At 44.2% G+C, this 13,556-nt stretch overlaps 1 protein-coding gene across 1 annotated transcript in view; it reads left to right on the forward strand.

Annotated features, from left to right (window-relative positions):
• LOC121718105 (axin-1-like) overlaps positions 1 to 12,817 on the forward strand; it is a 19,744-nt gene extending 6,927 nt beyond the window's left edge. The window contains 8 exon segments of the mRNA XM_042102966.1: positions 273 to 369; positions 2,161 to 2,298; positions 3,101 to 3,249; positions 3,251 to 3,451; positions 3,845 to 4,021; positions 4,906 to 5,217; positions 7,057 to 7,206; positions 11,803 to 12,817. Of these exon segments, the coding sequence (XP_041958900.1) occupies positions 273 to 369; positions 2,161 to 2,298; positions 3,101 to 3,249; positions 3,251 to 3,451; positions 3,845 to 4,021; positions 4,906 to 5,217; positions 7,057 to 7,206; positions 11,803 to 11,929 (1,351 nt within the window). The 3' untranslated portion in view covers positions 11,930 to 12,817.
• The last annotated feature ends 739 nt before the right edge of the window (positions 12,818 to 13,556 follow it).

Raw genomic sequence — 13,556 nt, forward strand, 5'->3', positions numbered from 1 at the left:
AATTTCGCAATTGTTGCATCCCTAGGTTTTGTATCACAAACACAAGATGGTGTTCTGTTCTCTTGTAGTGTGTTAAGATTTTTAAGACTTGTTGCCTTCATTCACTCCCCTTCTCTCTCTCTCTTTCTCTCTCTGTCTCTCTCTTTTCTCTCTCTCTCTCTTTCTTTCTTTCTTTCTTTCTTTCTTTCTTTCTTTCTTTCTCTCTCTCTCTCTCTCTCTCTCTCTCTCTCTCTCTCTCTCTCTCTCTCTCTCTCTCTCTCTCTCTCACACAGTGATGGTATCCCTCCTTACCGCTACCGTAAGCACCACCGCAAAGAGATGCAGGAAAGTGCCAAAGTAAATGGCCGCGTGCCACTACCTCATATACCAGTGAGTACCTGTGTGTGTCTGTGTGTAGGTTTTGCGTCCAACTGTGAATACCTGTGTGTGTGTGTGTGTGTATGTATGAGTGTGTGAGTATTTGTCAGTGTCATATGCATGTGGACTGTGTGTGTATGTGTGTGAATATGTACCTGTCTTTGTTACTGTCCTGTCTTTGTTACTGTCCCGTCTTTGTTACTGTCCCGTCTTTGTTACCTGTCCACTGGTTTGTGTACACGTTCATCTGTGTGTGTATTTCTGTGTTTCTCACCGTCTTCCTGTTTCCAGACATCCTAATTAGCTTGCACCTGTCATTATGTGTTGGTGGAATCGTTTTACTCAAAGGTCTCACTGTGTGTGTGTGTGGGGGGGGGTGTTAACTATTCCTGTTAATTAAGCATCAGTCCAAACTTCTTGCCGGGTCTGTAGAGACACACACACACACACACACACACACACACACACACACACACACACACACACACACACACACACTCTCACTGCTCATTGACTGGGTGAGCAACAGCGAGCCTTTTCCCCTCGTGGCTAACGCGCTGGAGAAGAACAAGCCAATTAAGATCATGGATTAAGAAGAATTTACACTTGACACACACTCACTCACACACACACACACACACACACACTTTCATTGAAAGCACACACTCTCACGTCTAGAGATACACATTAAAACACATGTTCTTTCTTGATGGATGCATTTATCCACTGTGCTCAGTGTTGCACACATACAGCCCTTTTAATCAGCCGAGCAGAGTTAATGCAAACACACACAAACTCACACACACATATGCTCACGTACAAGCATACACACACACACATGCACACGCACACATGCGCACTCACACACACATATGCACACATGCACTCACACACACACACACACACACTCCATCAATACAAGCTGTCCCCAGCTGGCAAGATTGAGTCAAAAAGGTCCTGATGGATTGTGTGTGTGTGTGTGTGTGTGTGTGTGGAGAGAGGGAGAGAGAGGGACAGGAGAAGGGGATTAAAAACAGAGAGGGAGAGAGAGAGAGCACCGTTATTTATTTTTTTGCTGAATCTCAGTTTCTTTTCTCACCCCCACCCCTCGCCTTGTTGTGAGCCCGATCACTTGGTTGTGCTCGGCCGCGCGGCTCTGCTGGCCAATTAAGCCGCCGCGTCCCCTGAGCAGCAGGGCTGTTGTGTTCCGTTCTGCCACGACAGCACTGCCGCTGGCTGGACATCCATCTGTCTGTCCGTCTAGCGCGCTGGCGTTGCTCCTGCCCTCAGCTGCATTGGCTTTGCCTATCAGGATTTTGGCGAATGATAAAAATCCGGCAACCAGAAACTAGGAACCGCAGGAAGAAAAGGAAAGGGGGTTTATGAACTGCAGTGTTGTGGTCTGCTGCTCCAAATAGTCTTTTCTAATTGGCTTCAGTCTGACTCTAAACATCTAAAGTTAACTTGCGTCAGATTTCCTCAGAGCCACCGGAAGGACAGATGGACCGGCCTTGGCCCAGTGCCATTTTCAGCCTCGATAGATACACGTTATTAATATTAGACCAGTTTTATTTTATTTTTGTTTATTATTAAGGATGAAGGAGATCAAAAGGATTTTTTTTGTTATTTTTGTTTTCACGCTTCTTGTCACGGTTCTCGTGCTCAGACTCCCTAGAGGTTGAACAGTCTGCCCTCAAAAGCAGTTTCAATTGGCCCGTCCGCATGTCAGTCATGCGTTTCCTCCCTGTTGTGACCAATGGCGGCATGTGTCTCTCTCCCCCCCCCCCCCCCCCCCCTTTGCAGCGCACGCACAGGCTGCCGAAAGACGTGCACGTGGAGCCGGAGAAGTTCGCCCTGGAGCTCATCAGCCGCCTGGAGTCGGTGCAGCGGGAGCGCGAGGCCCAGGAGAGACTCGAGGAGAGGCTCCGCAGAGTCCGCATGGTGAGGAGGGAGTGTGTGCAAGCTTCCCACGGCTCATGGAATTTTCTGGAATATCATGGAATTTTAGAAAGACTATTCCAGACATTTTATCATTTTTGGGGCAAAGTCATGGAATATCAGGGAATTTTGTTGTAGCAGTTTAAAATGTACTTGCCAAAAATAATACATTAATTCAAATATTTCCATGAAGAATTGAAATATATCTGGTTATTAGCTTTACTGCTTGCTTGTGAAGCTGAAATTTAATGTCCATTTATTCATCTCCCAGTCTAAAGAAGTAAAAGATTATTGAACGCTACACGGCTGCTCTTAAATCATTGGTCGGCATGGTGTACAATTAATTATATATGTATTAATTAATTATATAATTATATATAAAGTCATGGAAATTCAGGTTTTAAGTCAGGAAAAAGTCATGGAATTTTACATTTGACTTAGAGTGGGGACTCTTTGTGTGACTTGAGTGAGAGAATCATTCAGGCTTCAATAAAGGTCAAAGAAAAGTTTCAATATTCATCCTTTTAACAGCATAGAATATGATCTACAAAGCAATATAAAAACAGTCCTAAATATGGATTTGGAATTGTTCTTACATGCAGGCAAATAGGAAAATCCTCCTGGATTTTTAAAATATAATACTGTACATTTTTTGTTTGTTTCAAAAACAAAATAAAAGAAAATGTACTAGAAATACACCACTATTTATATTAATGTACATTCATCATAAAAATATATTGCAGTGTCAGTCTTTTGTTCTTGCTGATCGAGGACACGAAACTGACATGAGTGTGTAAATGTGCAGGAGGAGGAGGGCGATGACGCCGACGTCTCCGTGGTGACCTCCGTCCCCTCGTACAGCGGCGGTGGCGTTGCGGAGGACGACGCCGAGCGCATCCTGGACGAGCACGTGCAGCGCGTCATGAAGACGCCGGGCTGCCACTCCCCGCGCTCTCCGCCACACGCCCACGCCCACGCGCACCCCGCACGCCTACCACACGCCCCCAGTCAAGCACCCGTACCACGCGCACCCGCTCACGCACCTGGCGGAGCACGAGGCCGGCTGGAACGGAGACGCGCATCACTACGGCAGCAGCCGGGGGCGTAGCTATGGCGACGGGGTCGGCGCAGGGCCGGCAGAGTTGATGGGCTACGGGTAAGTAGAGTGTGTGTGTGTGTGTGTGTGTGTGTGTGTGCGCTCTCCTGAATGATGATTTTGTCATGTTTCTGTGTGGGGAAAAACACGTTTGTTTGACTAACACTCTCTCTCTCTCTCTTTCTCTCTCTCTCTTTCTTTCTTTCTTTCTTTCTTTCTTTCTTTCTTTCTCTCTCTCTCTCTCTACCCCTCCCTCTCTCTCACTCTCTCTCCCTCTCTCTCTCTCTCTCCCCTCTCTCTCTCTCTCTCCCTCCCTCTCTCTCTCCCTCCCTCTCTCCCCCTCCCCCTCTCTCCCTCTCTCTCCCCCTCCGCCTCTCTCCCCCTCCCCCTCTCTCCCCCTCTCTCCCCTCTCTCTCTCTCCCTCTCTCCCTCCCTCTCCCTCTCTCCCTCCAGGAGTAAGGGCAGCACCCTGTCGAGGCGGGGGCTGAAGCCCAAGGTGGAGGTGCTGAAGAGTGAGGAGGGCCGTGGGCTGGACGGGCGGGGTGTGGAGCCGCCGGTGCCCGTGGAGGAGAAGATCATGCAGTGGATGATGGAGGGGGAGAGCAGCCGCCACAAGAAGAGCTCCTACAGGTACGCCACACACACACACACACACACACACACACACACACATAGGCATATGGATACATGGTCATACAAAACACACACACACAGGCATGTGGATACATGGTCATACAAAAAAAAACACACACACACACACACAGGCATGTGCATACATGGCCATACAAAATTCCCATGCACACAAACACATGCCTACAATACATACTTATATATGTTAGTGTGCAAATGTATATTTATAAATACTTGTGTGTATGTGTGTGTTAACATATAGAAAATTGGCATAGCTTCACACTGTGTGTGTGTGTGTGTGTGTGTGTGTGTGTGTGTGTGTGTGTATGTAATACGTACAGGCCAAAAGTTTGGACACACCTTATCATTCAATGCGTTTCCTTCATTTTCATGACCGTTTACATTGTAGATTCATCAAAACTATTAATGAACATGTGGAATTATGTACTTAACAAAAAAGTGTGAAATAACTGAAAACATGTCTTATATTCTAGTTTCTTCGAAGTTGCTATTTTTTTTATTTAATACCATATTCAGCAAGCCATAACTTGACAAATATTCATCTGAGGGCCAAATAACTTTGCATTCATTCATAGTTTTGATGCCTTCAGTGAGAATCTACAATGTAAATAGTCATGAAAACACATATAAATGAGGTGTGTCCAGACTTTTGGCCTGTATGCAGTATGTTGCAATATACTGTATGTGTTGTGTTATATTGTAATAATGAGTCTGTCCCTCCTCCCCTCCTCCTCCTCTCCTCCTCTCCTCCTCCTCCTCTCCTCCTCTTCTCCTCCCCTCCTCCTCCTCTCCTCCTCCCCTCCTCCCCTCCTCCTCCTCTCCTCCTCCCCTCCTCCTCCTCTCCTCCTCCTCTCCTCCTCCAGTGGTTCCGGAAGCTTCAAGCGCTCCCAGGCTGTGGACTTGTGCCGACCGGGCCCGGGTCCTCTGGACCGCTCCGGCGTCGTGAGTGGCGTTGTTGGCCTCGGTGCGGGCGGAGTCCCGATGGTGCCTCACGGCTGGTCGGGCGGCGCGGGCGGCGCGGGCCCCCTGAGGGGGGTGCAGCCCTCGCACCCCTTCATCCAGGACCCCACCATGCCGCCCAACCCCGCGCCCAACCCCCTCACCCAGCTGGAGGAGGCGCGGCGCCGCCTGGAGGAGGAGCGCAGGAGGAGCGCCGCCCTGCAGGCCAAGCAGAGGTGTGTGTGTGTGTGTGTGTGTGTGTGTGTGTGTGTGTGTGTGTGTGTGTGTGTGTGTGTGCGTGTGTGTGTGTGATTTTGTGTTTGAGTGAGTGATTAAGCAAAGGAGAGAGAGAGTGTGTGTGTGTGTGTGTGTGTGTGTGTGATTTTGTGCGTGTGTGTGTGTGTGCGTGTGTGCGTGATTTTGTGTGTGCGTGCTTGAGCGTGTATGTGTGTGTGCGTGCGGGTGTGTGTGATTGTGTGTGTGTGTGCTTGTTTGAGTGAGTGATTAAGCAAAGGAGAGAGAGAGTGTGTGTGTGTGTTTGCGTGTTTGCTTGTTTGCGTGAGTGATTAAGCAGAGGTGTGTGTGTGTGTGTGTGTGAGAGAGAGAGAGACAGCCCTGTAAATAACTATGATGACCTGACATGCAGGTAGCCTATGAGCATAGGAGATCAGTAGCCTACAGGGTCAGACTGCCCTACAAGCGCACACCGTTGCGTAGGGACTCCGCAAATTAATTAATTAATTAAAAATGAGTTCAAATAAGCGAGAGTTGTTGATGAGAAGAGGAGGTGGAACTGTCCTTCAGGGCGTGACGAGAGAAGGAGCTGATGAAGCTTGACATCTCCTGCTAATATTTAGTGTCCCACTCCGCCCCTGGTATGTGTTACAGCAGTGTGTGTGTGTGTGTGTGTGTGTCTTAGTATTGAATAGAAACCATATGTGAAAAGCTCCATATGTCAATGATTGTAAAGTGTGTTTTGTCTAAGCAAGGTGTGCATATGCGTGCGTCAGTGTGATTTTGTCTTAAGCAAGGTGTGTGCCTGTGTATGTGCATATGCGTGCGTCAGTGTGATTTTGTCTGAGCGTTGCGTCGGCTACATGTCTTGTGGGTGTATGGATATGAGCTGCTGTGATTGAGGACACACCCACGCGTGCCTGTCTCTGTCCGTCTGTCTGATTCTGCCTCTGTCTTTGCTTTGAACCGTCTGTGTGGGTGAGCATGTGAAGTGTTAAGAGTTCCTGTGGTTTCGAGGGCTTTTTCCAAATGAGTGTGCAGGGCAGTGCTTTAAGCTCTCAGTCCTACGCCTTTTGAGGGCTTTTTCCAAATGAGTGTGCAGGGCAGTGCTTTAAGCTCTCAGTCCTACGCCTTTCTCAAGGGCTCTCACCCACCGAGGCCTGTATTTTCTTTTTAGAAAACGGTTTTCAAAACTTCACTTTCAATAGAAGGAAAAAACATGTCTGAAATGATCTGTTGATCAGGATGTTCATTTAGATGGACTGAAAACCACTTTTTTTTTTTTTCATAGCCTCAAGGTGGATTGCAATCAGCAACCAAGTTTTCAAACATTGCATCACATTATAGGAATAATATGATTTATTCACCCTGAAGGCAGTATAAGGACACTTGCCTTGAGAAACTTTTTATTAAATCCCGTTTTATACAGTTTGATGACCTTGAATAGTTTGACTTTGACAGGGAGGCTACACGGGGCATGTAACTGAAGTGTTCGTTCGCGAAGCCTGCGGCAACAATCTGCTTCCACCGTAATCAATGGAACTGGCTGCACTACCCGTGATGGAGCGTGCGTTAAATAAATAAATCAAATTGACCTGACTTCCAAAGCTATTTTTACATTCCACGATCAGAGCGCAGACCCGGTGTAGCAGAGTTTCATTCAATTAGAAACACGGAATTTTAGAATTAGAATTTTGTTCTTGTACATGTGTTTTTTATTTTTTATTTTTTTATTTTACCTGATTGTTTCTGTTCACAGATCACATAAAACTTCATGACCGTAACTAATGAACTTGTGATTGTGTGTGTGTGTGTCTGTCTGTTTGTGGCTGTTCCCCCAGACACAAATCTGCCAAGAGGCCCCTGTGTGAGAATGTGACGGTGGCATACTACTTCTGTGGCGAGCCCATCCCGTACCGGACATCCGTTAAGGGCAGAGTGGTCACACTGGGGCAGTTTAAGGAGCTGCTGACCAAGAAGGGGGCCTACAGGTGAGATCTATATAGAATTTAATTTCTTATGTGGGCTCTATAGATATAGAATTTAATATCTTACTGAGATTCTGTAGATATAGAATTTAATTTCTTACGTGAGATTCTATAGATATAGAATTTAATTTCTTACGTGAGATCTAGATGTAGAATTTAATTTCTTACGTGAGCTCTATAGATATAGAATTTAATTTCTTACGTGAGATCTATAGATAAATAATTTAACTTCTTACCTGAGATTCTATAGGTATAGAATTCAATTTTTTACGCCTGGTCTGATATCAGGTCTTTGTCGGGTCAAAGCTGATCGTTTCTTTCACCTGTCTCTGACACAGCTATTTATTTATTTATTTTATTTAGATATATTTACTATATGTGTTTATTTAAATGTTTCCCAGTAGAGCCACGATGAAAATGTGGATTTAATGGTAGAATCAGTAGAGATCAAATGTATGTAGACTTAAATATAAACTGTATCTTCTTTTGCCTGGTCTGGATGCCAGGTGGTGAGTTTCTTTCGGTTGTCTCTGATTTGTTTATTTTTATGTTTTTATTTAACTCTCCAGTGGAACCATGATTGAATGTGGATTGAATGGTGGGATCTATAGATCTATATAATTTAACTTCATATGGGGTGGGCTGATATCAGGTCTTTCTGTTTTAGCCAGACATATACCTTTAATACATATAACACATGTTTCCAGTGTAGTCACGGTGAAATGTGGATTGAATGGTCGGATCTATAGTTGTAAAATTGAATTTCATGGTCTTTCGCTTGGTGTGATGCAAGGTTGTGTCTTTGAGCCAGATGAATAGCCAATGTATTTTTTTTATATAAATTTAATGGTGGGAATGATTAGTGTTAATAGATCTCACATTTAACTAAAGTGAAGCTGCATGAAAATCGAATGGACTTGAGTGAACATTCAGTCGTTTGTTCGTTCTTTTCACGTTGAAAATCAACTAAATCTGTCATTTCCGCTGCAGGTCTATACTCGTTGCATATCTCTTAGCCCATCTGAAGAAGTGTTGTTATTTTTATTATGACCGCCGCGCAGCGAAGCGGCGGTCATATAGGTTTAGTCAGATTTTTTTTTTTTTTTTCTTTTTTTTTTTTTTTTTTCTTTTTCGCATGCCCAAATTTCCGTCAATGATTCCCGGGACACTGAAAGACCGGGATACACGAAACTTGGTGGACATGTAACCCCACATGGATAGCATGGAACCATCATTTTTCGTTTTGATCTGTAGCCCCCCCGCTGAATTGGACCCCCCGAAAGGAGGGTAGGGCAGACACAGTTTTCTGTGAATATCTCGAAAACCGTAGGGTTTAGGAGGACCATTTTTTTTGTATGTTGATCTCAAGGGGCCATGTCAACCCATTCCATAACCACTCATTTCATGTATAGCGCCACCTAGTTAAACACAAAAAAGTAAAAATGAGGTGGTGTAATTGAAGGTATCTGTGACCTAACATAGTCAAAACTGCACGAAATTGGAAGTGTAGGATCATTATGCCACCCTCTGTATGCACGCCAAGTTTTGTGGAATTCCGTTCATGGGGGGCCACACAATAAATTAATTTATGTTACTATACACCAACTGGCCTGTAGGTGGCCGGAGACAGTTTTCTGTGAATATCTCGAGAACCGTAGGGCCTAGGAGGTCCACCTTTTTTTTGTATGTTGGTCTTAAGGGGGCATGTCAACCCATCCCATTACCACTTATTTCATGTATAGCGCCACCTAGTTAAAAATTAAAAAGCAAAAAATTAGGTGTTTTCATCTCAATATCTCTGGCTGACAAGGTCAAAACTGCACGAAATTAAAAGTGTAGGATCATTATGACACCCTCTGAATGCATGCCAAGTTTTGTGTACTTTCGTTCATGGGGGGCCTTACAATAAAATAATTTATGTGTACATTTAGTGACGTACACCAACAAGGATTCCCGGGACACTGAAAGACCGGGGTACACAAAACTTGGTGGGCATGTACCCCCACATGGATAGCATGGAACCGTCATTTTTCGTTTTCATCTGCAGCCCCCCCGCTGGACTGGACCCCCCGAAAGGAGGGTAGGGCAGACACAGTTCTCTGTGAATCTTTTATGGTATGTTGGTCTCAAGGGCCCACATCAACCTGGCTCATAATCACTCATTTGTGATTTGTCCCCGCCCCCCCCCCCCCCCCGGTAAAAAATGAAAATCAGTAGGATTAAAAGAAAGCCAAAATAAATATTCATCATCATCATCATGGCTGCATTTTCAGTATTGGCGAGAAGTAGTCGTTTGTCCACTAGATGGCGCATCGTTGCAGTGAGAAAAAACAATGGACGCTTCATACAAGGACTGTAATTTACCGCAGCGAACATCTAATAAGGATAGGACGATGTTCACATGAAGTGTAATTCCCATTTCTTCTTGAAGCCGAAATAAATCTGAGGATGTTTATCGGACATGCTTGGTTTTTACTGCAGGTACGTTAATCTTGTAATATCAATAAGGACCTAGGTAATGTTACCGTTAGCGTTGGTTGAGTGATGGAGGCATTTGATTTATTGCATTTGTAGAAAACTATAAATGCGGTTATACCAAGCAAATGTATAGCAGCACTGTTTGTATCTTTCGACTGTCATTTATTGCACGTGCTACAAAATCATTCTGTGCAATGGAAGATTTACCAAAGTTACACCGGTCTGATACAGTTTTGCCTATACATGCGTGAGACTGAGACGCCTGTTTATTTTGTTTTAAGTGCGTGCAGGGTGTGAGAGGGGAATCGATGTGCTTTGATTACAGCTTGGTAGTTGTAGTCTGTGAAATTAAAAAGCACGTGTGTGTGAAGTATCCAAACAATGACACCTTCATTTCATTATGGCTGCTTTAGCAACACACCTTAAGCTACTGTGTAGTGGTCCCATTTAGAAGTGGCTACTTCATTCGCGCTTTCCTTGACTCATGGAGCTGCGTGAATGTTATTACAACTTTTCGCCACGATATGACAGTTTAAGTCCGCTTGATACTGTAAGGCATAAGCCATTGGTTTCCAAAGGAGATTTTATTTGTGTCGCCAGCATAGCCTATTGACAATTTATGTTGTAAATAGGCCTACCTTATAATCCTACCTGTAGCTTAGGGAAGCTAACAGCTTTCTATTAGGATCTAGTTTGTTAGTTACCGTTTTGTCATAACTCCCTGATGCATTTTTGCATTTAGAATAGCCAGAGCGTGTATATCTCAATCGGAAAATTAAACAATATCGGGTGCCTATGGACTAGGCTGGGTGAACCCAGCCTGATCTGCCCGCTATTTATTTTTTGATTTCTTAAAAGATTGAGCTTGGTCTGATGAAAGCCAGACTAGCCATGGACCTCAGTTAAACAATGCAAGGGAACATGAATCAGCCTATATTTGCACTAACAATAACGGACAAAAGCTCTTCAACTTTGGCCCGTTAAAATGTGTGTGAACAGTCTAGCGACGCATTTCATCAAGGCCCATTTGGACATGTCAGTTATTTGCACCACTGGTTAGATGTAAAACAGCATTTCGTTTCAGACTAGGCTACTGTTACTTAATTTGTGCATTAACAATAACGTTTCAGACTACTGTTACTTAATTTGTGCATTGACAATAAAGTATTACATGAACTAAAGATGACTAAAATCTTATGTAGAAGAAGAAACATTCACAAAAAATCCATCCATCCAAAAATGACCTTTGTTTTTGATAGCTGTTGAAAACGGCATGGAACTGACAGAGATGTTTTTGTTTAAAAATACATAAAAAAATAAATAAATAAATAAATAACGTTATGCTGATACCTTTTGCTTTTCCCAAATACAATGTAGCCTACAGGTGTAAGTGACCTTTCATCAATCCAGTTGCAATGGATGAACTGTGATGAACTGCCCTACTTGTGATTGTTTAGAGATTTTAAAGGTTTTATAACAATGCTACATCTTCTTTGGCTATTCTACAATCTATTCACCTTTTCAGCACCAGTAGGTGCTACTTTCTGTGCAGCCGCACACACACACTCAGGCATGCCAAACAAGCATACACAAAAGTTTCAAGAGTGGGGGATGGAGTAAAATATGGAGACAAATTGAAGTGTGATTTATTTTCGCGGACCGGATGTACAGGACTGAGCGGCGGTCATATTTTGTACCGCTATGCGGTACATCTAGTTTTTCAAGTTTTTACAATCAAACTGAATTGTCTAAATGGATCTTGGGATGTGTGTGTATAAAGAGAGTAACCTCATTGACACCCTTTCTGAACATACCACTAATCTACAGCTTCAACAGATTGTCTCCAGAACTCGATGGTGTTTTATGCCCCCAACGTCGTCTTCCAGGCAGCGACGTAAAGGCACCTTATCCTAAACCTAACCCTAACCCTTAACCCATGCCTAACCATAGCGCCTTCCAGGCAGCGCTGACAACGTTGGGGGCATAAAATATCAAGAAACGTCTCCAGACTAACGTGTTAGTAAATAAATAATAAATCTGTCACATTAGCTTGACCCTTTGCCTGTGTGTGTGTGTGTGTGTGTGTGTGTGTGTGTGTGTGTGTGTGTGTGTGCGCGGCAGGTTCTACTTCAAGAAGGTGAGCGATGAGTTCGACTGCGGGGTGGTGTTCGAGGAGGTGCGCGAGGACGACGCCATCCTGCCCATCTTTGAAGAGCGCATCATCGGCAAGGTGGAGAAGATCGACTGAGAGGAGGAAGAGAAGGGAAGACGGACAGACACGGAGGAAGGAGAGAAGGAGAAGGGAGAGAATCTGAACTGCCCAGTGGGAGGAAAGGTGTGTGTGTGTGTGTGTGTGAGAGAGTGTGTGTGTGTGAGTGTGCGTGCGTGTGAGTGAGTGCGTGCGTGAGTGAGTGTGTGTGTGAGCGTGTGTGTAAGTGTGTATCTGTCACAAGCCTTACCTGGAGAGACATGACGCATAATTCATTTGAATGTCGAGGGGGGTGAACACAACACAATTACCCGTTTCTACACACGACTGCGGAGCCACTCTGTGGCCAAACCCAGAGACTTCCATCACTTCATCCAGCTGTCTTCCACTGCGTGCCCCAACAACACGCCCACCCTTCCTTTCTGCAGTGTCTCTCATTCAGTGGTGTGTGTGTGTGGCTGGTACACCTCACTGTATCCAGTGGTGCTCCTTCTCTCGAGTTCCCCCTGGAAACAATGAAAATGGTGGAAAGAGAGAAGTTCCGCTTCTCTGAACTCCTTTTTTTTTTTTTTTTTTTTACTGTAACCTCAGTTGAAAAAAAAAGTGCTTTTTCATAGTGAATTAAAACACACACACACACACACACACACACACACACTCAAAAACAAAGGACTGCTCTTAATCCCATGTTTACCTAAGCTGGTATTTTTGATACAGTTCCATAAAGACGGACAGAATCCCCATGACGGGTAATATTTGAAACTTTTATTTTCCCCTTTCTTGTTGAAAGGGGCGAGGATGCCTTGTACAGGTACCAGTGAATAGGCTCTGTTTTTACATTAAGTGCATCAAGGCTGAAAGTACTTGGCCAGAACAGTGTACCAATAGCTGTGTGTGTGTGTGTGTGTGTGTGTGTGTGTGTGTGTGTGTGTGTGTGTGTGTGTGTGTGTGTGTATGTGTACGAGAGCGTGATTGATACTGTGAGTGTGTGTGATATTGTTCTTCTTTTTGTCAGAGTGTGGTCATCTTCGGCTTCCTGTTTTGGCCAAATTGTCCAACTAAATTAAATTCAACATGATAAGAACAGTGTCATTGACAACAGATAACCATACTTTCTGGACATTTTTTCCCCCGAGGTTTTAAGGGGTGGGGGACGTCTTCCATTTCCCAGAAGACGTCAGCCTCATTGACTGAATCAATTGGTTCTTAGTCAGGTTTTGTTCCCACTCTTTGTTGCGAGTCACCTCCAGGAGTTATTGATATGAGGATCTTTTTTTTTTTTTTTTATTAAAGTGTATTTGGCAAAAAGGGAAATGATGTAACAACTCTGGGTCCTTAAGGACTAAATATGTATAAGGATTGTGTTTGCTGCAGGGGTTTAATATGCCTGTCCAGTGCACCATGATCAATGCAAGTCTGGTTAATATAGTTTGCATTTGGCTTAACCACCATTTTTTCTTTTTTTTCTTTTCTTTCTCATAACCAAAGATCACCAGATGTTACAGAATGTACCTGTTGTCATTGCTGTTTTGTTTTTGTTTTATCACGGTCTTGTTTTTTGTTCAGCGCATTACTGCACGGACATCTGAATGAGCGATTTTATTTTGTGTGAAGGTGAGCCCAGAAAAGGGCTTCTTGACAAGTTGACAACGAAGGCCGACACACT

This window comes from Alosa sapidissima, chromosome 9 (assembly GCF_018492685.1).
Source record: "Alosa sapidissima isolate fAloSap1 chromosome 9, fAloSap1.pri, whole genome shotgun sequence".
Lineage (NCBI taxonomy): Eukaryota > Metazoa > Chordata > Actinopteri > Clupeiformes > Clupeidae > Alosa > Alosa sapidissima.